This window comes from Miniopterus natalensis, chromosome 2, assembly GCF_054644295.1.
Source record: "Miniopterus natalensis isolate mMinNat1 chromosome 2, mMinNat1.hap1, whole genome shotgun sequence".
Lineage (NCBI taxonomy): Eukaryota > Metazoa > Chordata > Mammalia > Chiroptera > Miniopteridae > Miniopterus > Miniopterus natalensis.
The window spans coordinates 25,099,974-25,126,880 of NC_142082.1; the positions used below are offsets into that span (position 1 = coordinate 25,099,974).

A 26,907-nucleotide genomic window follows, 5' to 3' on the forward strand; every position below is an offset into this window, starting at 1 on the left:
TGTTCTTGGCTCTAGGCTCCCTTTCACGCGGAATTTAAGACCCTGCGTTCTTTAATTTCAGGACATATTCTGACTTATGTTTATATAGAAACTGGGGTGGACTTTAGGAAATTTTCAGATTTTCGGTGTACTTTGTAGCAAAGTGATCCATTCATTTTGATCAGATTTAATCACTGCTGGGAGGGAGCAAAATCGACCACAAATAATTGAACATCATTCAGTTACCCTTTCCGTCCTTCAAGGCCCAACTTTGAAATGAACTCATCTCTTAAAACATCAAAAAGTTCTTTATAAAACAGGAAAGTTGAGGCCTGGCTGGTGTGGCTCAGTGGTTAGAGCGTCAGATCACGCACTGAAGGGTTGTGGGTTCAATTTCTGGTCAAAGGCACATACCTGGGTTGCAGGTTGGATCTGGGCTCCTGCGGGAGGCAACCAATCCATGTGTCTCTCTCACATCAATGTTTCTGTCTCCCTCCCTCCCTTCCACTCTAAAAAAATAATGGGGGAAAATCCTCAGGTGAGGATTCACACACACAAAAAAGAAAAGTTGAACACCCCGCTAGAAATACAGGCAAAAGACCCAGCTTATTTACAAAAGGAGACAAATGTCCAATAAACAGTGAAAATAATCTTCAGCCTTAATAATAAAATGCAAATAAAGGCACTTTTTATGCTGTAAATTTTAACTGCAGAAATTAGAGAATCTTTTTTCTGAACATCAAGGTCTACATATTAACTTTGTGATTGTTACCTTTAATAAGTTATGTTGTAAAATCGGTATGGGCATGTATAGAGGTGCTGTTCTTAAGACTGTACTGTAAAAGTCTTGTAATTTTATTGGAAATGTTGCTACTATACCAGCATTACCAAAATAACTTGCAACCCTTTATTATTATGTACTTGTTAGTACTAAAGCCACCTCCTGGAAGGTAGTTTAATTTGTCCTTCATATCACACAATTTCCAATGAAAGAACTGATTAGAGCCCAGAGACTCGTAGCAATATATCAGTTTATTATTTCTGCAGTTGGTGAAGATGAGCTGTCCTTGGGTGATTTGTCAATGAAATATCAATTTGCAGATGTGTACTTGTTCCTTTAGTGTTTTGTGCTTTCTTATCCGCAAAAGGGAATCCCTTGGGTATAAAAGTGGTTGTGGAGTGTGAGCCCAGCTTCTGGAGCACTGGAGTTCTAGGTTTCTTTCTGTAAGGAGCTTCTTTGGAGCCTTTTTACCTTCTGTTGTGAGATCCACTTTTAGAAACAAGGTTCGTGGGGGCTGCAAGCCATCATTTGTAAGGCTGCTTTTACTTTGTTTGTTCCTTCAGTGTTAGAATGAGTTGATTATCACAACTGAACTTTCAACAAACATCTGCCATAGGACAAGTCTTGGAAGCCAAAATCTAGATTGTGATGTGGTACACAGTTTTTTGTTTTCTCTATCAATAAATAACACCCCCTGCCATTATTTCAAATTGAAATTATGCCCCTTTCCCTCTCTCTTTTCCTTCTGGGACCCTGCCACCACCCACCATAGTGCATATTTTGGTCCAATTTATCCTGTTCTCTAAGTCCCTTAAGCTATCTTCACTCTTTTTTCATTCTTTTTCCTTATAGCTCCTCTGATTGGATGAATTCTACTTCCCTGTCCTCAAGTTTGCTGATCCATCCTTCCACTTAATGTAGTCTGCTATTGCCCCCATCTGTTGAATTTTTCAGTTTAGTTATTGTATTGTTTATCTCTATTTCTGTTTGGTACTTTTTAATATTTTCAGTCTCTTTTTTGAAATTCTTGGTCCATGCATTGCTCTCCTGACTTCAGTGACCATCTTTATGTCAGTTCTTTTGAGCTATTGGGTAAATCACTTATCTCCAATTCATTTAGATCTGTTTCTAGCCTGGCCAGTGTGGCTCAGTGGTTGAGCTTTGACACATGAACCAGGAGATTGTAGTTAGATTCCCGGTCAGGGCACATGCCCGGGTTGCGGGCTCCATCCCCAGTGGGGGCATGCAGGAGGGAGCCGATCAATGACTCTCCTCATTGATGTTTCTATCTCTCTCTCTCCCTTCCTCTCTGAAATCAATAAAAACATTAAAAAAAAAGATTTTCCTCTATTAAATCTGTTTCTGGAAATTTATCTTGTGTTTGTTTTTTAAATATTCCCTTATTTCTTTATTTTCCTTGACTCTTTGTGTTGGTTTCTGTGCTTTAGATAAAACAGCCATCTCTCCCAGTCTTGAGAGACTGGTCTTATGTAGGAGATGAACCTTGTCAATCAGCTCAGCCCAAACAGCTGGTTGCCTCTCAAACCTTTACGATTGTCCAAGCCACCATCTTTGTTCTTAGAGGCTCCCAGTAGTTGCGTACTAAGATCCATGTGTCCCATAGGAGAGGATCCTGTTACCAGATGGAACCAGGTCCAATTACTCAATAGCTGTCAACCAAAAGATGATTTTATGAGAAGAAACTTTATTGCAAGCCAGCAAGCAAGGACACACCAGGAATCAGTTCCAAAGGAATTTGTCCTGAACCAAGGGTTGGATTCGTCTTTATTCAGGGATATCATGCATAAACATCAAGGTGAATTTTGTTATGGCATGCATAGGTAGGGACATTGCTGCACATGTGCAGTTAGAAAACATGGCTATACATACATCACATGTTCAGAAATGGTGGAAAATCTCTACTTCTGGCAGGAGATGTATTATGAGAAAAGTTCATGAGTAGGTCATTAGAGGGTCCTCCAAGCAGCTTTGGCCAGCCTCAGAGGGATTCAGCCAGATCAACCCCCTGGTCCTGCAAAATATTGAGTTCGTTCCTGAAAAACAGCTCTGGCAATCATGAATGTCAAGGCATAGGTATGGAAGGAAGTTTAAATCTCAGCCTTAACAAATTATAGGATATGGTTATTATACCTTATAAAGTCCAGAGTGATATAAGTGGATTTACAGATTAAGCAAAATTATGAATTCTAAATAAAAGTTAATCTATACTAGGCTACCTGCTGGGCTGTATGTATAGGTTAGATTATAATCCATCAGCTTCCACATACAGGCTGATTAGGAGCCAGGCCCTCAGGTAGTTCTGAGAGTATGCAGTTAAATCCCTTGCAGATAGGAACGGAGAGAGGTGGGTTTGGGGGGGGGGGGGGAGTCGTTTTGTTTTTTCCCTGCTCTTAGGAACAATTGTAAAGAACTGCTTCTTTGTTTGAAACAGTCTTGTGGGACTTGTGAACAGGAGCCCTGTTCTATATCAGAGCTAGGTGATCCTGGGGCCAACCCTCAGGCAGTAGCCACAAAAGCTGACGCACCAGAAAAATGTACATGCTCTGCTGGCAACTTGGTTTTATCACTGGAGCAAGCTGGAGGGAGAAGGTGGTGCAAGTGCCCACCCGCTGCCCCAGGCTCCCAGGAGGATTGGGGTCAGTACTTGTAAGTGTGCTAATGAGAAGCTGGCCCTTCAGGAAGCAGTTTGTACTCAGCCAAAGCTTCAGGAAAATACTGGGAGATGGACAATTTGTCTGCTCCCTCTGTGCTGAGCCCTGGGGTGATAGCAACAGCAAGTACTCACACACTCCTTCAGAACTGCATCTTTGGTTTCTATAGTCCTGTGGGTTGATGCAAGCCCTACTGGCTTACAGAGCTAGGTGTTTTTGAGGCCCACCCTTCAGGTGAGAGCCTTAAAAGCTGGGTGCTAGACATAGGGACCCTAGGTTTTCCTCAAGGACAGGCTGGGAATTGGGGGTTCCCTTCTGGTTGTATGGAGTCTTGCTTATACAAGACACTGGGTGGGGGTTTATGGTGAGAGAGTGTCGCAGACTTGCCTATCTGTCACCACATCTTGGTGTGGTTGTCCCTTGGTGTGATTACTTTTATATTAAGACTAAGGCATGACCCTAGCCAGTTTGGCTCAATGGTTAAAGCACTGGCCTGCGGGCTGAAGGGTCTTGGGTTTGATTCCAGTCAAGCGCACGTACCTTGATTGCAGGCTCAATCTCATGTTGGGGCACCTGCGGGAGGCAACCAATCAATGTGTCTCTTTCACATGGGTGTTTCTCTCAATCTTAATCTCTCTCCCCCACCCCACCCCCGAAAAGCAATGGAAAAAATATCCTCAGGAGAGGATTAAAAAAATAAAAAAAGACTAAGGCATTACTCACCTTTTCACTCTGATCTTCTCCTGAGTGTACAGTGGAGTTTTCCAGAGGCTACACAATGTGCAGTGATGTTATTACTATGACAGTAAATGGAACATGTGTTTAAACAAAAGTTCTGGGGTTGCCAATCATATTTAAAAATGTAAATAGTTCCTAAGACCAAAAAGGATGAGAACCACTGTTCTAAACTGAAAATTTTGAAAATGAGCATTAAAGACCTCCAGGTCTTTGATCACCAAATACAAACAATCCAACAAGCCAACAGAACCAAAATGGAGGCCTTAGAAAAAAGATTTACTATGTCCTGGACTCTCAAGCCTAGAACTCTCCAGATCAAAGCCAAAATGAGCAGCAAGGACCACAGCCACTCACTGTTCAGGAGATCCAGTCTGATCCATCCTCTAAGCAGGGATCAGCAAACTATGGTCCACAGGTTAAATAGGGCCTTCTGCCTGTTTTTATAAATAAAGTTTTATTGGAACACAATCATGCCCATTCATTTATGTGTTGTCTAAGGTTGCTTTCTCACTACAACGGCAGTTTAGTAGATGTGACAGAGACCCTATAGCCTGCAAAGTGGAAAATACTTACTATCCAGCCCTTTGCAGCCAGGATGGGCTCCTCTGGACCACATGGACCTTGCTGAATCCACAGCAAGGTTACCTAAAGTAACCACAAAGGATGGTCTGAAACTTTTTTTTTTTTTAACTAAAAGCAGTTTATGGTGGGTAGTCATGTTCTAAGGCAGTATTTTTCCCTAACAAAAGTTAATCTTCACCTTAACTAAACCTGTCCATTTGTCTTTTTGCATCTAGGATAACATACCTGATTAACATGCCCTTGCAAAACAAAGTAATTTTCCTTTTTCCAGACCCCTCAAAGCACAGGCACTGCTCTGCAGAGACCACAAGTCCCCCCATTATCATTGTCATTATATTAATTGTTGACTGTCAACTATCCTGCTCCACCTAAGTAAAAGAAATGTGTGTCTATCATTTTACTTTTTATCCAATCCCAGAGGTTCCCCCCCCCAATTTGCTTTCTCCCGCCTCCCTAATCTATCACCAATGGATTTTTGGTAGCCCACTTACATCTCCTCTTTTGACTGTAATCTATAAAGCAAGGCACAAAACTGCTATTCTCTGGAGCATTATCTCAATCCACTGAGATTCTGCTTCCTGGCATTTTCGACAGTTTGGCTCAAACTCACAAAATTCTTCACAGGTTTGAATGTTTCTTACATTAACATGACAAGCATTTCCTATTTAATAAGGAATAGATATGATCAACAATATATTCTGATAATTAAAGTTACAGTTTAAAATGCAACATTTTATTGTGTAAAATTCTATGTAGGAAAAGTACAATAACTGGACTTCAAATCCATAGCTACTGAAACTTTTATTTAATGGTTCAAAACACAGCGCCAAAAATACATGGACATTTTAAATTTTCACTAAAAGGGAAAAATACTATAGAATGCATAGTTGCATAAAGTCATTTCAAAATTATCTTAGACTGCAAAATGAAAAACCCTAGATGCTGTACCTAAGTTATCCATGTCCCAAAATAATGCCATTTATGTTAACAATTCTTAAACCGTAATGGTTATAACCACGAGCACATCCATCAAAAGACTGTGAAACTACTGTATTTTAATCAAGTCAGTGGCCAAACAGTTTAAAGGGGCCATAATTAAAGCTGTTGGGTTTTACATAGTAGTAAGGCTCCTATCAGAGGGGCTACAGCACAACAGACTTTCAGGAATCTTAGGAGAGGTGCATAAGTGGCTTAATTACCAGGGTTGTAATGGAATGAGAGCTGCTCACTTCCCAGAAACTATGGCTCACAGAAAACCAACAAGAAGCATAATGAGATATAGACCCCAACAGATTATTTGCTTACAAATGTGTAAAATGCAAAGTGTAAGTTATTCCTACATGTTTAAGTGCTTCAGAATTCATACTGTTTTGGTCATACTTTTCTGCTTCCCAAAGATTACTTTCTCTGTTTTGGCTAAATGATACACAGTCATTTATACTAGAAATGGTAAAATCAAAGAAAGCTTTGTTTAAGATTGTTTCTATGCCACCAGTTTCTAGTTTCTCAGTAAGGAGTAATTTCACCTTGCAGGTTATATTCCCGACTAATTTACACATTTCTAACCCATGGCATCTGGAAGGAGAGAGCTCACCCTGGTCACACCCGTGGCATGCACGCAGATTCATTCTGCCTCTCTGCTCTTCTTGGAACCAGCCCCTGCTGAATCTTCTGCCTCAACCCTCCTCCCATCGCGGACCTCCTCAGAGAATCTTCCACCACCTTCACGTGCTCTCAGGCGAGCTCCTGGCTGGTACAGCGGCAAGGCCGGCCGGTCCTGCCAGGACAAAAGGGTGGGTTACTCTTCCCAGGGTGGGCAATGCAGGAGGGGACAACATCTCTATTTCTAAGGACTGAGGATCTCAATTATCCAAAGACTATTAGTTTGGCAGCTAAAAACCAGCCTTTTTCACAGCACTATCTCAGAAACTAAGCATTTCAAGGCCAAAAAAAAAAGCATGAAAATAGAGACAGTTAATATCACTGCTCAAACCCAGAACACTCTGTGGAAACACTACAGCATGGTGTTCTCCTCCCAGTCTGAGAGATGTCAAGCCAGATACTCACATCTCAGTGCCTCACATTCGCCAAGCTGTGAACTGGGGTCTGAAACAAAGTGAGGCACGGCCCCTCAGATGGCTTTTAGGGTGCTAAACTAAATCGCTATTAGCATTCATAATAAGCAATTTCCGTGTGGATTATTTCTGAACTGTCCCCATCATAGAAAATACTAACCCATCATCTTACTAAACTCTTAGAGGTGGTACTATAAAAATAAAGACTGAATAAAGCACACAAAATGCAATTAAAGAGCTTCTGGGCATGAGGACAGTGAAGCCAGGGAAGGACAGTGTGATTCTGAAGGCCGAGACCTGTAATCCCAGTGGGAACAACTGCTCCTTTCAGGGAAGCCCGTGCTCAAGGAGAGGGACGGAGCAACCCCATCCCAGCTCAGAGGGGCTTACAGCCCAAAGAGGAAGCCCCCTGCCTCAGTGCTCCTTCCTGGCCTGTGTCCATAACAGAGCAGCAGCCACCTGGAGTACAAGGACAGTGCGACTCAGGTGGGCATGTCCCACTGCTGTTTCACTTTACCCACTCCTGGGCTGAGTGTGGAGGCCCCACAGTCACCACTTGAGTTTATCAGAATGCTCTTAATACAAGCCTGGCCAATGAGAAGAGTGGGAAAGGGCTCAGTAGGCTCCATGGATCTGAAACCCTGTGTAGGCCAAGATGCAGGCTTCACAGCCCACCATCTCCCGAGCCAACAAGCATGGCTCTCTCTGCTCTTCACCAGGGTAACATCGGTGTGTACAGTTAGAAACTGATCCTAAAAGGACATCATAACCTGCCAGGCTGGTAAGAAAGGAGCTATTACCCACAAAGCACTTTATCACTGCTACGACACTGCAGACTTAATTGACAGAAGGAGTCATCGCTAGTTCCCACACCTAAAGCTGTGCAAATACCCAAATCACTCACTCCTGCTACATGAAAAGGCAGTTGAAAACAAGTTCATAGGAACAACCCCACCAACGAGACCCATGGCTATACCTGGTGTACCCGAGGTTAAGGCAACTATAAAAACTCTTTGTTATACAGACTTGACCAGTCAGGGTGAAGCTAGAAGGTTTCTTGAAGATCTCCCTCGCTTTTACTGGAAACATTTAGAAAACTGAGATCACTGATTCAGCACGGAACTTGGATGGATCTGATGGAAATCCATGCTGGGTGAAAAAGCCAATCTCAAAAGGTTACATACTCTATGTTTCCATTTCTACAGTGTTCCTGAAATGACAAAGTCATAGAGACAGAGAACAGAGAGTGGCTGCCAAGGTCAGGAACGGGTGGGAGGTGTGTGTGACCTGCAGCCCCAGCAGCCTCAGTCATATTTGCTCACCTGGAGAGCAAGCTCTGGGGGACTGACAGCTCATGGGGCCGGGCCCTGGAAGGGAGATGACCCCATTTATAGTGCTCCTCTGTGACAGTGTGATCTGAATACAAATTAACCTCAAATTCATGAAAGAAAATCTGTTTGTTGGGCTAAGTGTGCAATCTCAATCCTGTGTTGATTGTGCAGGTCTAATTTTTGGGTGTTTATGAGCCATGTGATTGTTCATCAATCATCAGATGTTGTTAATAATGGAAAAGAAAGCTCCATGAAATATCGTTAATATTTTCCTCACTGTCTTAGTGGTGAATCTGATAGTAAACCATTATTTATTCTCAAACAAATAGTAGGAAAGTGCTAATTTTATACTAAATAGAAGCTTATGTTTTTCCTGATTAAAGATGACGGATGGTTCTATTTTTCAATTTGTCATTCAGCACTTGGTACCCACTAAGTGAGTGGACAAGAATAACTGCTCTGGCAAACAGAAACTCTCAGGGCTGTGCGCCCCCTAAGATAACAGAGGAACCAGCACAGGCGGACCTCTCACTGTCAGGGTGTGAGATCCTGTACTGCAGACACCTATGTAGATTTTCCTTTTTTGGTGAAATAAAAGAATTTCTGTTTGGAAAAGCAGTCATAAGCCCGCAGAAGGACAGTTTATACTTTTAGCACATACAGATGAGTGAGAGATTATCCCAAATGAAGAAAATAACCTTGTTTCGCACTCTCTCCTTCCTGGGTGCCGGGCCATCCTCGCTCTTCTGTTCTCTCCCTGGTCTCTCTGCTGCTTCCACAGGGAAGCCACGGTCCTGGCTCCCTGTCTTCCCTCTGTCTGCCGTGAATCCTTTCCCTGATTTTGTCTCTTCTTCATTTCTTCTTGAAAACTTATCAAACTCATAGTGAGCTCTAAGCTTTCTGCTGTCATCCAAGTGGTATCTTTGTGTCTCAAGTTCTTTTTCTCGAAATTTTCTCTCCATATCCTTTTGCTCTTTATCACTGTCATTTTGTGACCTGTGATTTAATATACATCATCAATAATCTTGTGTAAATTGCTTACGTAAATCTTATGATTACCTGTCTTCCCTTCAGGACTATAACAGGGAATATTTGTCTGCCCATCACTTTATGCCAAGTTTGTACGTGATGGGCACACCACAAGCATTCAATAACAAACTATTAAAAAGATGGACAAATTATACTAACAATACTTACTGTTTACTTGAGTGACACATATGTATTAAGTGCTATACTAAGGTACCAAATATACATATTTTATAATTTCTCAGTAACCCTCCAAAATAAATATATTTGTCCCTCATTGCAGATAAAGTAAATGAGACTACAAATGGTCAAATGACTTTCCCAGTAGCCCAAATGCATATCCATCATGAGGCAGAACTGACACTGACAGCATAGTTTTTGCTCCAACTATAGTTAAAATTAACTGAAATTTAATACAATTTGTGTATATGTCAAACTATTAAATAGAAAGTAAATAAATAAGTGGCTGGTTAGCTCATCTGGTTGTTAGAAGTCTTTCCCTCCATGAACCACAGGCAAAAGTCCTCACATAACATCTGTGGATCCCAAACATACAGAAGCAGCAGAACTAGTAGGAACAAAAACATCTATAAGCAAAGCGCAAACTGGTGCCAGAAGCATGACAAAAGGCACTGCTGTGTCATAAGCAGCAATAATACAAATGTCTGTTAACATAAACCACAGTGCTAACAGATCAGGTTTGATATCATGTATAAATTAATTTTGTATACAAACCAATAAACCAGAGGCCCCCCCAAAAAAGAGGGAGAGAAAACTTTCCATAACTCTGTGTGCACGGCAGGCAATGATGCTGTTCAGGTTACTGTGATCCTGGGCAAACATCAGCCTAATCCCATGACCTTGCCCTCTGCACTCGAATCCACTTCCATACTCTCCTGTGAGTGGAGCAGCCCTAGGCTCTAGAAAGCTCTCAAGTGTCCAAATGCAGTGCATGGGCAGGAGCCCTGGGTCAGGAGGACACGAAGCCCAGCTGCATGTGGCCCCACTGACTGTGGGGACATGAACAAACCCAGGGCCAGGGGCAGAATGAAGGACCTACCTCCTGACAAGCATTTGGCTGGTCTTTCTGTGGACCTTGAACAGAGACTGCTATGCCTGTCTTGTTCCCAGAGAAGTCCTGCCCAAATCCCTTTCGTGAGCTCCTGTAATGAGCAGGCAAAGACCTAGGTGCCAAAGGACCCTCAGGGGGAGAGAGGTGGGGCTGGCACACTATCAGGATCTACAACTATGGGTCAAATTCCATGGGACCAGAGGTCTGACAACTCCAACAAAGGAATTACGGCACTTACAATTGTATCTCTTTAGCAGAAAAGACTTTTAGCACCTAAAAGACCAAGTTCTCAAATTTATAATTCCATAGACAAATGGAAGGAGGTCTGGAAGATCAAGTGGGCAAGATATGTCAAAAGACACAGGAAAATTACAAACTCATAAAAATCACAAGGAAAAAAGACTCAGAAGAAGATCCTGAAAACCTAAAGTGCAATAACAGAAACTCAAAGGAAACAAGAAGGACATTTTCCCAATTTGAAGACATATTTGAAGCTGCAGACTAAATGGGTTTACCAAGTTCCTAGCATGACCAAAGAGAAGCAAAAATGTGAACAAGCATTCAAGAATTTCAAGAATATTATGAAATATAAGCACTCGAACTGACAAAGGAGATATGATTATGACATGACAATCCTGTGATGCTTAACATGGTCAAAAAAACAGAATGTGGGGCTCACTTTTCCCTGCGCTCCTCCAGCAGGCTCTCCCAGGGCTTGGCCTTCACAACGGCACAGCCAGGACTGGCTTCCCATTGTCCATCTCTACTTTCAATTTCCTCTCCTGGTTCTTTTGGCTTCTCAGTGGCTGTTTCCTCTCCTTTTTCTGGCTTCTTAAGAAGCTGAGAAATTATGATGTTAGTAAAATATCACTTTAAGAGTATATTGTAAAAGAGGTCATTTAATAAATAATTAAAACTATATACCAATATTGAGCCCAAATGTTTGAATAACAAAAAATTTAAGATAAAGGTCCAATGAACAGGTTTTGGGTTAAATACCTAGGGCAACATTCAGTGAATGAAACATTTTGTAATTATGAAAAATGATTTAGGATAGTTAATGTGATGAATCAATGCTTCTATTAATGAATAAAGGAATGTTATAAAAGAATGATCTGATTTCTACTTCTGTGCTGATACACACACATAGAAAAATTTCTAGAAGGCTTGCAACACTGTTAATAGTGATTATGAGGTGACAGAACTGAAATGAATTTCTTTCCTTTCACCTACAGGTTCTAGTTTTTAAAATTTTTTTTTTAATCCTCACTGAGGATATTTTTTCCATTGCTTTTCAGAGAGTGGAAGGGAGCGAGAGTCATCTATGTGAGAGAAACACATCGATTGGTTGCCTCCCGCATGCGCCCCAACTGAGGATTGAACCTGCAACCTGGGTACGTACCCTTGGCGAGAATTGAACTGTGGGCTAACGCTCTAACCACTGAGCCAAATCAGCTAGGGCAGTTCTAGTTTTTTTCCAAATAAACAAGTACTGCCCTGACCAGTGTCCCTCAGTTGGCTGAACCTCGTCCCATGTACCGAGAGGTCGCAGGTTCGACTCCCAGTCAGGGCACATGGCTTAATCCTCAGTAGGGGGCACGCAGCAGGCAGCCGATAGATGTTTCTCTCTCTCCTTCTCCCTCTCTAAAATCAATAAAATATCTTTTGTAATAAGAAAAAAACCATTTTTTAAAAGGTTGCTTTATATTAATGACTTTTAGAACAGTTTTAGAGTTTTCAAAATTTATTATTCCCTTTCTTCAGACTTCGCAGGTTGCTATGATGTGTTTAGTTTGGTATGCCTTTTATTTGGGCCTCCTGCCCAGTTAGTTCCCCATATAACTTACTCTTTGAAATTTAAGTATCACAGGTAGAGGCAGTTTGTAAAACATAAATGGAAGATATACTTGTGAGAGCTTTGTTCTATTTTTAGGTGATTAATACAAATTCTTTTGGAATTTCTTCACAGACTTTGTTTTTCAGAGTTGTTGGTTTTTTTTAAAATTTAAATTCTCCAAATCATTCATAAGTTAGAGATCCCCAAATTGAGCAAAGATGCTTGTTAGAGGCTTATTGGGTCAGATGTATACTGTTGGGTCAGAACACCAGACACTCCTCAGGACAGAAGCTGTGGACTACTCACATCATTGGATCTAACCTGCCACTGAGATTTTGTTCTACCAGACTTAAACAAAACTCACTCTTTATTATGCTGTGTTTAAGTTTTGATTTCTTTTTTTCTATATGAAGGATCAGATATTTTCTTTACTGACTTAAATTTGTTTTCATTTCTCTGGCTTATTTTGGATTTTAATTCCATTCTCCAAACTGAAGAAGTAAAATGTTATACTCCAAATACTTGAAGTCTTACTTAAAATTATACATAGTTGAAATTGTAGGCTACAAGTGTCAGTGATTCTTCCTGAAAAACTCTCAAAACTATTGACAAAAGTGCTTCTGAGAATGTAAAGCATTAGGCACTGAGTGAGCCACTTCTCTTTGTTCAGAAAGTCAAAATGAAAAGGTTAGATAGTGTTTGCAGACCTGTGACCATTAAATTTGCATTAAATGTATACCCACTTTGTCCCTGTCATAACAGAACTGAATTTCTACAACAAAAACCTTTCCTGTAATATTATTTGTTATTTGAGATTAGGTGGGGTCACATGGCTTGCTTTGGCCAGTGGAACGTGGGAAGAGGGATGTGTCACTTCCACATGGAAGGTATAAGAACTAGTGTGCAATTGGCCATATTACACATTCCCTTCCCTTGTCATAAAGATTGTAGAAGCAAATGCCAAGATGTACCTTCCATCAGTCTCGGTCACTAGATGGCTACGATGAGGAATGCACAATGGACAAGTGACATGAACAAGAAGAGAACTTGAGTTTTATGAAACCAATGAGATTTTGAAACTATTTGTTACTACAGCATAACCTAAGCAGTCTGACTGATACAAATGCTGATGTGTTTTTGTAGGAATATTGTTAAGAAATTGTTCCCTCCATTGCTAGTACACCCCTTTTGGGGGAAACTATTTTAGAAGCAAAGGCCTAGTAAAAGCTTTGCTTCTCTTAAGGAACTGGCACGTTTTCTCTTTATGGAAAATGACAACTATGTTTCTGACCAACTTCTCAGTTTATCAGAAACTAATCTATGGCACAATGAAGGAGATTGGTTTCTTCATCATACTTTCCCTTTCTACTCTGTATCTTCCCCCAAGCACTGACCTTCGATTTTTTTTTCTTTGTATCACACAATTTTACTGAATCCCTATAGGGCCCCTTATACCCTTCATGGAATGAGTTAAGAAGAACATTAGGTTGAAACCTAAGTTTAACAAGGTCATCTAAGCAGAATACTAAGAAGGTAAGGGCTGGCTCTATTTTACACAGAGAAAAGTTCCCTCTATGTATTAACCACCCTCCTAAATGAATGCATCAGGCAAAGAGAAACTGGGCAGGAGATGTAGAAACCACTTCTACAAGAAACCCAGTTCTACGAGTCAGCCTTCATCTGGCAAGACTAGTAGATACTCAGCCAGTGGTTTTCAAATGTGTATTTTTTAGGCAGGAAATCTTTTCATTAAATCAAAATGTAAGCAGGAGCCCAACCTATGGTACTTAAATGTGGGGCTCCTCAGGGTGAAGTGCTCCTTTTGCATCCAGAAGGCTGACCCTCCTCCACCCTTCCACCCACTCAGTCCTCCCAAACACAGCATGTCCAAGGAACCCCAAGGGCTCAAGGAACACAGTTTGAGAACTACTACTGTAGAATAGAGAAAAGAAACTATAGTAAAAAAAAAGACTAGAAAATTAAAAATGTTCGTTTACTTCCAGAGAACTAAAATACTTAAAAGGCATGATTAGGATAGCAGAACTATTTTTGAAGAAAAGAAATGAAAGGTCTCCAAATTACCTTAATCCTTACTTCTTTCTCAGCAGCTTTCTTTTGTTTGTCTGTTTCTTTTCTCTTACATTTTTCCTCTTCTCTTTTCTTTCTTTTTTCTTCTTCCCGTATGCGTTTCTTTTCCAGTTCCCTTCTCCTTCGCTCTTCTCTCTTCTCTTCTCGAATTCTCTAAAGAGATGGAAAAATATGTATATAAATTGTCTGCATGGATGTGGTACAAATATGAAGGATATCCACCAGGTAAAAGGCCAGACATACCTGCTTTTCTAATTTTCTATTTTTAATGTATTCCAAAAGAGGTGTGGTTCTTCTAGCTAAAACAAAAAAATTGTAATGAAGTATTTAACTCAAAAATAAGATTTCTTCCCTTTGTTTTAAATACTTGTTTTCAATGTTTAAAATAATTTAGGGAAGAACATTATCATTTTTACATTTACATGAGCATATATTGTATTTGGGGGGGTTCTTATTCCATCACTATAAAGTCAAGTAATTTGGAGTAGTGACAATTTACACATAGTACACATTTAATTCCTGATTCTTAAGGGAGTCATATATTACAAAGATGGTATAAAAGCAAGATGAATATAATGCATTTAACTTCCCAAAAGTTATATAGTCATATTTTTGCAGATATTATAAATTATTACATATTTATATTTTCACTTTGATTCCACACATATTCTGGAAATTTCTTCCTTTTCGGCTCTCCACACAATGGTTTTAAGCAATGTGAATTCTTATAATTTCTTATAATATATGCTCCATAAGTCAGAATAACCAGAAGTAAAAGTTTAGAAAATAGCTCCATATGGCACTGTTGATCTAAAAATTACCAACTACTCAGAATTAAAGGCCTCCACAAACTGTAACTGGATCCTCAACTTTCATGCCCGACTTGTCTGACCTGACCTGGATGTTGGGTGCCCAATCAAACATGTGGCAGGCCTCCAGGTGCTGCCTCCCCGAGGGACTCACTCGGAGAGGTATGTGTTCCCGGTAACAGTGGTTGAGGACTGAGGTAAGCAGGCGGAAGATGGTTTGGGTCTACAGTACAGGCCTTTGAGACCTTGGATTAAATGAAGGAAGGAAGACTCCCTGGATGCACCTGAAGGCTGACATGACATTTCCAGAATTCTGAGGATCGGGAATGAATCAGATATTATAGGACAGCCCCTGACAGGGAAACTGAGGACTCCTGAACACCTTGATGTCACATACAAATCTGCCAGGGGAGCTGTACCCCAGATTCCCAGCCATGGTGAAGAGCTGATGCACTGCAGATACACACGTTTCATCACAAGTACGGGGACCAAGGAGAGCCTGCTCCCTCCCTGGTGGCTCCTGTGTTAACCACAAACCCTGGCTTAGGATTAATTAGCACAGCCAATGCCCTTCATAACAGGAAAGTCACCCCAAATTAAGGAGGACGCTTCTCTGTACCATGGAAGTTCTGCCAAGGAAAGGGCCGAGACCTGCCTTGGTGGGTGAAGGAACTGAACTGAGAATGCACCTGCCTTCCCTCCTCTCCAACAAAGCACCTGCCTTGTTACCCCCAAAGATCAACATGAAGGGAAACTGAGACCTTGTATAAGAAAGTGCTTTACAAACCACAAAAGTGTATCATTATTAAATAGAGGACACGTGATCATGCAACATACTAATTTATCCAACAGTATAACTGTTGCCACCTACAGAAAGCTAATGCACAATAGGCACTGTCACCACAACCTATGAGGAAACAGGGAATCTGAGGCTAAGGATGAGGCCACATGGTTGATAGGTCTTAGGTCTGTCTGCTCTAAAGACCCTGATACGCCACTGCACTAACATGCAACTTCAGAGTGAATTAATATTTCCATTTAACCCTGATTGTTTAACCTTGATCATAAGAATTCATTGAAGGCCATTTAACATTTTATTCTTACACATATGGTTTAATGCTCTTTTTTACTCATTGAAATGTCATGTACTGCCTGACTGGCTTGTAGTATTGTTACAGATTGTCGTGCATTAGCACAGATTTTAACTATCATGATTGCAGACTACAGACCTGCTTATTGAAATGAAATTTAAACATTAAAAATGGAACTGTTACTTAAATAAAATAAAATAAAATAAAATAAAATAATAAAATAATAAAATAAAAAATTAAATTAAATTAAAAATAAAATAAAATAAAATAATAAAATAATAAAATAAAATAAAATAAAAAAAATAAAAAAAATAAAATAAAAAATAAAATAAAATAAATAAATAAATAAATTAAATTAAATAAAATAAAATAAAATAATAAAATAGAATAGAATTCTCTGAAGGCCAGAATCTAAGAAGAGAAAAAGGCTACTGCCATGATTTGCCTCACTAAGGTACAAATCCACATGGGCAGAAACGGGAATCACAGAAACAAAGCACTGTACCTCATCCTGTGGATCCTGAGCTAGTGAATCTTTGTCATATTTATTCATTCAGTAAATAATTATGACAAATCTACCGGGCACCAGGCACTGAGAATGGGTGAGGGAGGGACTTATCCCTCCTCTGCAGGAGAGCTACTGGAAACTTCTGGAGGGTGTGTAGACCTCTGACCACCAGAGGGATGCTCCAAAACTGCCTGAAGTGAAAGATCCCGCCGCTTTCCTGCAGTTATCTTGTATGAGGATATTTAAACAAAGTGGTAATGAAATGGGAGGGGGGAGGAAAGCAAGTTCTATAAGCAACATGTAATTTGCTTCTCCTTTTAGCTCTTCTTAGTAACATGTTCTACAGCAAAATCTGGATTTGCCTCTAATACTGTTTCTCTTCCAGTCTTCCTTATGTCAGTAATGGTGCCACAATTCACTGCTCTGCTCATGTCAAACTCCTGGAGGCTCTTACCTCCCACATACAATCTGTCAGTCACTCCTGTCAGTTCTACCTCCAGAATCTATGCTGACTCTGCAGCTTCATTCACGCAGCCTTCCCTGGACTACAGCCACAGCCTCCTAATCGAGGCCCAGCTTCTCCTCTGGGCATTCATAACCCATCATGTATGGAGTAACCAGAGTGATGGGGAGAATAAAGCAGACCATGTCACTCCTTCAGTGGTTTCCAGGGGTCCCACAAATAAAATCCAAAGCTCTTACCCACCAGCCTGACATGATGTGCCCACCTGCCTCTCCAGCCATTCTGTTCCTTGCCCACCATGTGCTGACCACACAGGCACCCATCCTGCTCCTACAGCCCAAAGTGCTTCTGGCCCTTGCAGCTGGAGTTCCCTCTTGTTCCATCCCTTAGCACAGCTGGCCGCAGCTCAAATATGGGCTCAGAGGGACCCTCTCTCTATCCCATTATCCTGTTTCATTATGTCTGTGGCATGTATCATGTATGGAAATGCTCTGGCCTGAAGGTTGATGATTTCTGCCTGTGTTTACCACAGGCATCCCCACTAGAAGGGCAGCTACAAGAGGGCAGAGGCCTTGTGCATCCTATCACACTCTGTCCCATGCCCAGGCTCAGAGTCGGTACCCAGTCAACATGCACTGAACAAAACTGAGCAAATGCATCCTAAGTACATCTTAATAAATATTTACTTTAGTGATTAAAAACCCTTTGAGCCACGTTAGATCAGCCGTTATAAAATATAAAGCTTCATTATTAGACTAACGAAGAATATTTCCATAATGTTAACCTTTCTTATTAATTTACCCAACAAACATTTATTGAATACCTAAACTTGTCCAAACAGTGCACAACGTGCTGGTCTACAAACAAAAACACAGTTCCACTGGGCTGGGGAGTGGGGAGACGGATGAGAAGAGAGCTTCTGTGGAGGGAGATGGGCAGATGAAGATAAATTATGAAGTGTAATGTCCTGTTCTGTAATTGCTAGTGAGCGAGCAGCGGGCAGACCTGGGGAGGGGAGGATGGAGCATGAGCCTCAGGGAGGGCCCTGCGGAGGGGCCTGGGGAAGGGGCCTGGCACTGAGTGGAGACCAACAGGGGATGTTTGGGAGCTATAAGCAGAGTGCCTGATGATAGAAAAAGGTGTCTACTCGAGTTTTTGGGAACTGCTTCTAGGAGATAACCACTTATTTCTAAGATATAACACTTGTAGGTGTAGGGCTGAAGGCCTGATTCAAACCAGATTCTGTGCTCTGGTTGCATTTATCTACTTGGTTGCTTGGGTTGCTCAGAAGGCTTGATATGTTTTTGAACAGCAGCAAGATGATCTCACACTTAAGCCAAGCATCTCATTTCTGTGATTGGTCTTTGAAATGATACTTACTTCAACCCTGAGATACAACGCTCTCTCCCTAATTCAGCCAGGCGCAGGGCACTCAAATATCTTTTCTACTGTTCATTCATCACAACTTTGAAACAAGATGAATGCAACTGAAAACTCAATGCTCTCTCACCCACAGACACTCAGAATATCTTCCCAAGCTGCCATCTCGCTATCCTTTTGTCAAAACTAGGAAATAGCCCACATTTCTGCCAAGCCTGTTACAAGTGTCAATTTTTTATGAAAATCATGAAAAACAAGAAATATATACTCTGTAAATGCATATCTCAATAAAGAGAAGAAATGAACAAAACAGACCAATAAGTTCTCTTGTCTTTGCCTCTATGTCTCCCAGCAGAGTTTCAGGATTGGTACTAGTTTTCTCTTCCTCCACACAGTAAGTTTCTAAAAACTTCTTATATTCTGGATCTGTAAATTTGAAAAGAAAAAAAGAAAATAAATACACTCCTCCCCATATAAAGGAGAGTAACTGTATTTAATCAGTATATTTAATGTGGTAGTTTCATAATCCAGCCTTTGAAAAAGGACTCACCATCATCAATGCTTCCGGTTTTGGCATCTTTTTTCTTTATCTTCTTTTTGGCTATCTTCTGGAATGGAGCAAACTCTACCACTGCGGGATATTCTAGCCCTTTAACCAGAAACAAATTCCAAATATCAGTCTGAAATTCTACTATATTCATTTTGGACAAGAATGACCTAACTTCCTTTAGGGTTGAGCATAACAATGAAGCCCTTACTGTTTAAACTATAATTTAATTATACTTTCAAGCAAGTGCAACTTTAGCATGTCAACCTCCACATTTAAACAAAGGAGAACAATTATTTATCAAATAAAACACTTCCTCATGTTGCAGTGGAGGCTGCATGACTGAATACATTCAAAATTCATCAAACTGTACACCGTGAAATGATGAATTTTTCCGTAGGTCACTTATACCTCACTATGCCTATCTCGCCTCACCCAAGTGTGGAATATCTTTAAATCATTCTCTTAGTCACATTTAAAATTTTTGTTTTATTTTAAAAGGCTAACTCAATTATTAATCTGTTATATGTATGAGTTCAAGAAAATTATTTTGCTTTGAAGAGCCGCTTTGCTAAAAGAGAGGGCTTCAAAGTGTATACATAATATTCAGGTAAGATTTGCTTCAAATAAAAAAGTTCAGAATGAAAGTGACTAGAAATTCATTTTGTTGCTATGTGTGTGAGAGGGGATATACACATAGAAATGATCACTAAAAGAATCTGCTATTAAGCAAATGGAACACTCTACCTCAGCACTGAACCCACTGTCACTTTTGGACTTGCCAGGAATGACCAGGTGACTGTTATTGTAATTCTCTCATGTATCAGGAAGATACATGCTACAACACTAGTGAACCATGGAACATTATGCTAAATGTAATAACCCAGCAGAAAAAGGGAAATACTGTATGATTTTACTTCTATGAGGTATCTAGAGTATTTAAATTCATAGAAACAGAAATTAGAAGGGTGGTTGCCAGGGCCTGGGGAGAGGGAGAAACGGGGAAAGTTGTTGTTTAATGAGTACCGTTTTAGTTTTGTAAGAGAAAAAGAGTTCTAGAGATTGGCTACACAACAATGTGAATGTACTTCACACCACTGAACTGTTTCTCAATATAATAAGATGGTAAATTTACATTATGTGTATTTTACCATAATTTTTAAAGAGGAAAAAAAAGCTACTTGAATGAATTACTGAATAAATGAGCATTCAACACAAATGTCAATAGTTCAAGCATTAAAGTTGCTTTTACTCACAGCAAAAATCTCTTGGCCTCAGCCAGTCACCCTTTAACCATCTTTTCTAGTTTGTGGTCCCTCAGTGGAGGGGAAGAAAACACTTGTCAGAAATGGGGGTAGGGTGGAGTAGGAAGAGGTTGGTTGGTGAGGGGTGTATAGAAAACAATATTCTGCTAAAATTGTACACACATGATGTCAGTGAACACGACTGACAGTCTGACAGGAAAGGAGGGAAAAGAAAAAAAATGTAAAAATCAGAACCCAAAAAAGTACAGAGAAATTGGAATCATTTAGAGTAGAGGTAAATTACATTGTCTCAGCAGACAATGCTATTAAAAGTCAAAAACTGATGTTCAGTGTTACAATCCCTTCCCCCCATGACATCATCCAGAAATGGTATAATTATGAAGCATCCTCTGTTTAGGGAGATACTGATATAAATGAATAATCTAGTTTAGAAATTTTTTATCAAACATGGGTAAAATAATTTAGTTTGGAGGCATAAAAATGTAAAGTTTACTTATCCAGAAAGTTCATTTAGATGAAAAGCTTCAATCTCCAATGATAATACATAAATAGCATGTCACTATTACACAACTACTAGAATTATTTCGTTTATACACAATTTTAATTTTTAACAAGCACACAATCACAATAACATAATGTAAATTTACGCATTACTTTAGATTAGTATCTGAGAACTTTTTAATTAAAACTCACAAATATTCCAGCAAAACTTAATTAATGTACTTAAAGATTGTAACAAAGAGTTTATAAATCCAATGACCCAACCTTTATTGTCAATGAAGATATATCCATCAAACCGATCTCTAAAAAGAAGAATGTCATCAGGATTTCTAAAATTAATGTATGCTCTTGAGTAGAGATGTGGATAAAAACTGAAATAAGAAATAACAGTGAAATTGGTTAGCGAAAAATATGACTTCTTTAATTTTGCCTTTTCCCCCTTGTCTGGATACAACAAAACTACTTCAGATAAAACTTCTATGTAAAAGATTCATCTCTCAGTAAATAACAAAAATCTGGATATTCTTTAGCAAAAAACAAAAAGAAACAAAACATTAACTGAGATATTTTTGATGATTTGGGAGAAACTCTAGATTCTCTACTGCATGGAGCCAGAGCTAAAACACTGGTTCTCAGGGGTTGAAAACCAAAGGCAAGGTTATACAAAGGTCATGCCTCATCATGCATCATGGCTGCAATACAACCTTGTTATAGTTCCTTCACAGAAGAAAATGTTATATTGAAAAAAAGATTTTTTACTGATTTAGAGAACATTTTTAGGTATTATAAGAGCATTTACTGTGCACATTGTACAGCGGCTATAAAAGAACTAAGCCTTTCTCTGCCTTTCTCTGCTATCTCACAACTACTAATTTCCTTCATGGGCAGGAACTCTCAACCCCATTTCACAGATGAGAACACTGAGGCTCAGAGAAATTAAGTACTTTTAGAGGATCCAGTTAGTTCAAAGGTGGGACTGGGATTCCAATCTTAACCTCTGGGTTCAGTGACTAGCCTCCTTTAACTGGAACAGTTTTCATAAATTTTAGTCATTTGAAAATCATCTTTATGTTTTTTCTAACCATATCTATATTGACCTATTAGTGATATTTTTTGTTGAATAAACTGACATTTTTTACTTTAATGTATTTATTCAAAAGGATAGTTTTATGGCTACTATAAATAAGAACTCACAATATTGAACATAAAAAGGATAATAATGAATAATAAAAACATAGTAAAAATCACTAAATTACAGCTGAACTATCACCTGTTAAAGGTCTAACTTGAGGTCAGCACTCTCTTTGTTAATAAAAGGGAGATCTGAAATTAAAAAGTGTTTGTCAGAGTCATCTATGTAGTAAGTTGTAAAAGGGAATTGAAAAAGATGTAACTTGAGAGGAGTGGGTAGAGTCTGGGCATTAGTGATGGAAGGGAGCACAGTGGGACTTCTGGGGTCTGGAATTTGTTTATCTGGTGTTAGTTACAAGGGCGTGTTCACTTATGAAATTTCATCAGGTTATACATCTATTATTTATTAAATTTACTCTGTTATATCTTAATATAACTTACCTTAAAAAGCTACTTGAAATAAGGTTTGTTGATATCCAAAAACAAAAATTAGGTAATATGTTTTTAGTTGGTCTGGTTTTATTTTTTTCTTAGACTATGGTGGTGCCAGTAGAAGTATATTTTAAATCTATTTTAGAGGCATTTGATGATCTGCCTACTTAGAAAAAACTTGCAGAAATAAAGAACTGCACTGATTTCTGGGAACATGTGGGAAAGAAGATGGAAATGGGAGATTTCTTCTATTATCTACAATAATCTGCCAGAAAGTGACAGCGCCTCTCAGATTCTTAATGTAGGTAAACAGCTTCTCACCTGAGATCCCCAGTAAAGAATTCAAAGTAATCGTGTGCAGGTAGTGGGTGTAGCTGCTCTTCCAGCTGCTCCTTGGTGAGGCTGGGAGGAAGGCGCCGGATGACAACCTGGGGAAAGGATGCTGGCTGGGTTTTCTTTCACACTTACTGTGTGTGTCAAGCTTTAATTATTTCAATGCTTGGTGACCTATGTTTATGCTCAGAGGAAAATCTAAACCAGGAGTCCAGCAGAAACACACATTTTAGGAAAGGTTAAGAAAAACATGCATGAGAACATGGCTGTCAAAAAGGTAATGAAGCGTGAATAACTGAAAAGGGATCCCTGAGGTCAGAAAAGGCAGTGCATAACAGTTCTTTTTCATGTAATCATTTCATTACTACCAGATAACCAATGATATGTCTGTGCCCAAGTTGAAAAATAACAGCTTCTCCTACACTCTCTGCACCTTAAACCGCACTAGAAGGTAGATGCATGCAGGGAAGGTATGTATGCCGGAATGTTTGTTACCAGTAGGAACAACCCAACGGTGCATTTGTTACTGCCTAGAGGAACCCTACCTGCTGGGTCGGTGGACACCTTTCCCCTCCAGCCCAGTGTCCACACTGCGTGTCCTCTCCCACGGCGCCACCATGCTGCCCAGGCTCACTACCTTTGCAGCTTCCCTGGACCTGACAGCACCTTCGCCCAGCCGCACCACCCCCTTTTCGTGCCCCCCTCAGGACCGGGGTCCTCGACAGTGTGGAGCTGGTGAGCCCAGCGTTTCAGCTCCAACCGGACACGTTCACCTCAGAAGCTGAATTTTCTTGCCAAACCAGAAAAAGTCAGGCCCAGCCGGGGCGCGTGAGGCAACCAATCGATGTGTTTCTCTCACATCGATGTTTCTCTCTCCTCCTCCTTCCTTCCCTTCCACTCTCTCTAGAAAACAAACAAACAAAAAAAACAACAAAAAAAACAAAGGAAAAAATATCCTCGGGTGTGGATTAACAAAAAAACAAGTAAATAAAGAAATCGTCACTGCGCCCAAAACTCTCCGGCGGCAAGAGGGGCACCGCTGTCCGTGGTGCTGATGCGGCAGCGTCACTAGCGGCTCCGCCCCCCCGTCCACCGACCGGGCTCCTCGGCCCCGCCCCCCCGCGCCCGGAATGCACAACTTAGCCCCGCCCCCACCTCCCGGCCACCCTCTGGCCCCGCCCACCGAACCACCCTCTCCTGCGTCCACCACGCCCCTTCCCTCGCCCCGCCTGCACCCTGGTCAGGGACGTCTTCCTCGCGACGTACGCCGGCACCGCCTGTTCTCACTCCGCCCTCGCCCCGCCTCCGTCTTGGAAAGGACCGTACTCGACTCCCGGCGTTTGCGCGCCCCATCCATCCTCGCCCCGCCCCATCTCCCGGGAAACCTTCCTCCTCCAGCGAGGGCTGCGGGTACCGCTCCGCCCCCTCTCGCCCCCGCCTCGCTCTCCCCTCGCCCTCCCCGCCTTGCTCAGGACTCTCTCGAGTTTGCCCGCACCGCGAGTGCCCGCACCGCGAGTTCCCGCCCCGCTCCACGCTGGGGAGGTTCCTCATCCTCTCGCGAAGTTTGCCTGCGCCGCGCCGCCTCCACCCCGCCCCGTTTCTAGCCTCACACCCACCTTGCTCAGGACTGCCCTCTTCTCCTCGCGAGGTTTGCCCGCGCCGCCCGCACACCCGGAGGACAGGGCCGGCGGTGCCCCCGCCTCTCGCCGGGGCGACTCCCGGCGGACCTGGACTTCCACCGCGGGCGTCCTCTCCCTCCCGCTCTGGCTCCGGGCAGCAACGGCCACGCCGGGGCCTCCGGCGCCCTCCTTTTCCGAGCGCATCCCGCACCCTCCGCGAACCCACTGCCGCCTCCGCCCGGGGCTAAACTTCGCGAGAACTGAAACGCCGCCGCCCCCCCTCCCCGCCCCCTGGGTGCAGACGCCGCCCGCCCCCTCCCCCCAGGCCGCGTCGCTCTGCGGCCGGCTTCCCTGCTCCCTGCCCAAGCCCGCCCCCCCCACTGGGTTGGGGACGCCCGGGGGCTAGTGGGCTTGCGGCGGGGCTCGGCCCCGCAGTCCGAGCACCCACACCTCCAGGGCCGAGGTGTGCTGTCCCCGGGAAGCAGGGACGGAGCAGGGGACTGAGCGTGAGGTGTCAGACTGCCCGCGACTCCCGCTGCCCGGACCTCGGAGGGCCTGGGGGCAGAAGAGGCGTCAGAGGCCTCGCCCTTTAGCTTGGCGGCGGCCGCCGGGAAATGGAGGCCTGGAGGTCGTTTGGCTCCACGAGGAGCCTTTACGAAGGCTCTGCAGGGCTCAGTCTGTTTCCCACGGAGAAGAGCAGGCCCTTTGGCTAAACGTTGCATACACGTGCTTATAAACTATTTACAGCTATTTTGTTTTCTTTTTCCGAGAAAATCTGAACGTTTCACCAGAGAACAGCAATTCCGTTTAAGAAATCAATCGGCTGACAAACAGCACAAATCGGTACATTGCTTTCCTATACGGAATAAAGGCATGCACCAGCGTTGAGAGCATAAATTGGCTGGCATGACAGTTTCGCTCTGCCCCTCGCCGGCTTGGCTCGGTGGTTGGAGCACCGGCGTGCGGACTGGAGGGTCTCCAGGTTCCGTTCCCGTCGAAGGCACTGCCTCAGTCGTAGGCCCTCGGTTGATTCCTGGCCCGTGGGCCCCCATCTAGGCACGAGGCGTGCTGGAGAAGCAGGCATGCTGGAGAAGCCATGTGTCTCTCACGAAGATGCTTCTCTCTCTCTCCCCTTCCCCCATCCCTCTCCCCCTCTCCCCACCTTCCACTCTCTCAAAAGCAATGGAAAAAATATCCTCGGGTGAGGATTTTAGAAAGTTCTGTTTCGCTGTTTTTAGGAACTCGGGTGTAAACGTTGACTACTGCCTGAATGGTGGTTCAGAGTGGATTAGAGTAACTAATAGCTCAGACCTGCGACATTCACAAAAGAGGAGGTAAGGTTTTCAAATGTAAGTTTTACTCAACTTTTGGGGACAGCAACCAAACCAGGTTCGGATTTGTATATTTTTCTTTTACAAACATGCAGGCAGTAACACTTTTGGTTAGTGTAACTTACACATGGAAGTTCTTTTTAAAATGCAATGTTTTTTTCATAATTTTCCCGTATTTTTTTCTTAATGCACGTTGGCTATACTTTTCATTCATAGCACCTTTTCTCGCAAGAACTTCATACAAACAAAAAAGGAAACTGGAGAATGGAGAAACTGAGGATCAAGGGAGCCACTGGCTGGTACTGGAAATACATCCAGGCTTACTGCAATCCAGTACTTTATCCTTGAATCACTAAATACCTTTGAACACACTGGAAATGTGATATGTTAATGAACCAAAGATTCAAAATGCAGTCCCCAAACTGAGTTCTCCAAAACCCCATAAAGGAGGCCTGGAGATATTTTCAATATATCATAGAATGTAAAGGTATACTATTAAAAACATACCTATGATTAAGTTGCACAAACTAGATCCAGTGCCCTTTTTTGTCTCACATAAAGTCGGTATAGAAAGCCTAGCTGTGCTGATCAGAAGTTCTGATGGTCTTATCTGTGATAAAAGAAAGAAAATGTGGTTGCCAGACAACCTTTTTATAGTGAAAGTCAGGGTAGGGCAGAGGGGGCTGATGGTGAAAAGTGTAAAAACTATTCATTTGAAAAATTTAAATGTTTCAAGCAGTCTTTAAATGCACAGCATATATTTGGACTATATTTTTTAAACTGCACTCCTATTTGCATGTCTTCTCTAATTTCTAAACATAATGCAGATTAAATAATCATCTAACTATGTAATTTTAGCTCTTTAGTGATGTTTCTAGGTAGGGGTAATAAAAAGGATTCTAAGTCTCACACCTCACATCTATTCTTATTGAAGCATTCTTGCTCCAAGGGAATTCTTTTATTGCACAGTGAAATAACCCCAAAATTATCAAATGGAGAAAAGATCTCTTGCCCTCAGCTTCTCAATAGGCCCAAGCATGCACAATGCCTTGTGATGTTTCTTGTGTACATATTTTGCCCCCACCACTATGAAGCCATTGCTTATGCCATGAAGCCCTCTCAGCCCAACCAACCGTTTTGCCAGCCAGGGTCGATTCATTTGAGATGCCCCAGAATCTTGAGCACACCTCCACTGACTAGTTACTACATTGCTCAGTGCTCAAAGGATACTCCCTACAACCCAAAGCTGTGTCTTCACTTAAGCAGAAATTAATGTCTTTATTCAACTCTGTATGTCCAGCTTAGGCCGGTATCCG

General features: G+C 41.7%; 1 protein-coding gene across 1 annotated transcript; it reads right to left on the reverse strand.

Moving 5' to 3' along the window:
• Positions 1 to 5,463: 5,463 nt before the first annotated feature.
• UPF3A (UPF3A regulator of nonsense mediated mRNA decay) lies at positions 5,464 to 24,464 on the reverse strand. The gene is made up of 10 exons (XM_016195570.2): positions 24,258 to 24,464; positions 22,630 to 22,736; positions 21,010 to 21,116; positions 18,983 to 19,081; positions 18,748 to 18,858; positions 14,425 to 14,480; positions 14,176 to 14,334; positions 10,936 to 11,096; positions 8,857 to 9,154; positions 5,464 to 6,529 (listed from the first exon to the last, which is right to left on the reverse strand). The coding sequence occupies exons 1-10, from the start codon at positions 24,462 to 24,464 to the stop codon at positions 6,377 to 6,379; spliced, it is 1,458 nt and encodes a 485-aa protein (XP_016051056.2). The 3' UTR covers positions 5,464 to 6,376.
• Positions 24,465 to 26,907: the final 2,443 nt, after the last annotated feature.

Bases quoted from the DNA above. Each gene is read 5' to 3' on its own strand.
- UPF3A (XM_016195570.2), bottom strand. From the start codon at position 24,464: ATGCGCTCGGAAAAGGAGGGCGCCGGAGGCCCCGGCGTGGCCGTTGCT. The intron at 19,082-21,009 runs GTTGGGTCATTG...TTCTGGTTAAAG, and splicing joins TATCTTCATTGACAATAAAG to GGCTAGAATATCCCGCAGTG. The intron at 11,097-14,175 runs GTAATTTGGAGA...ATAATTTCTCAG, and splicing joins AGAAAGAAGTAAGGATTAAG to CTTCTTAAGAAGCCAGAAAA.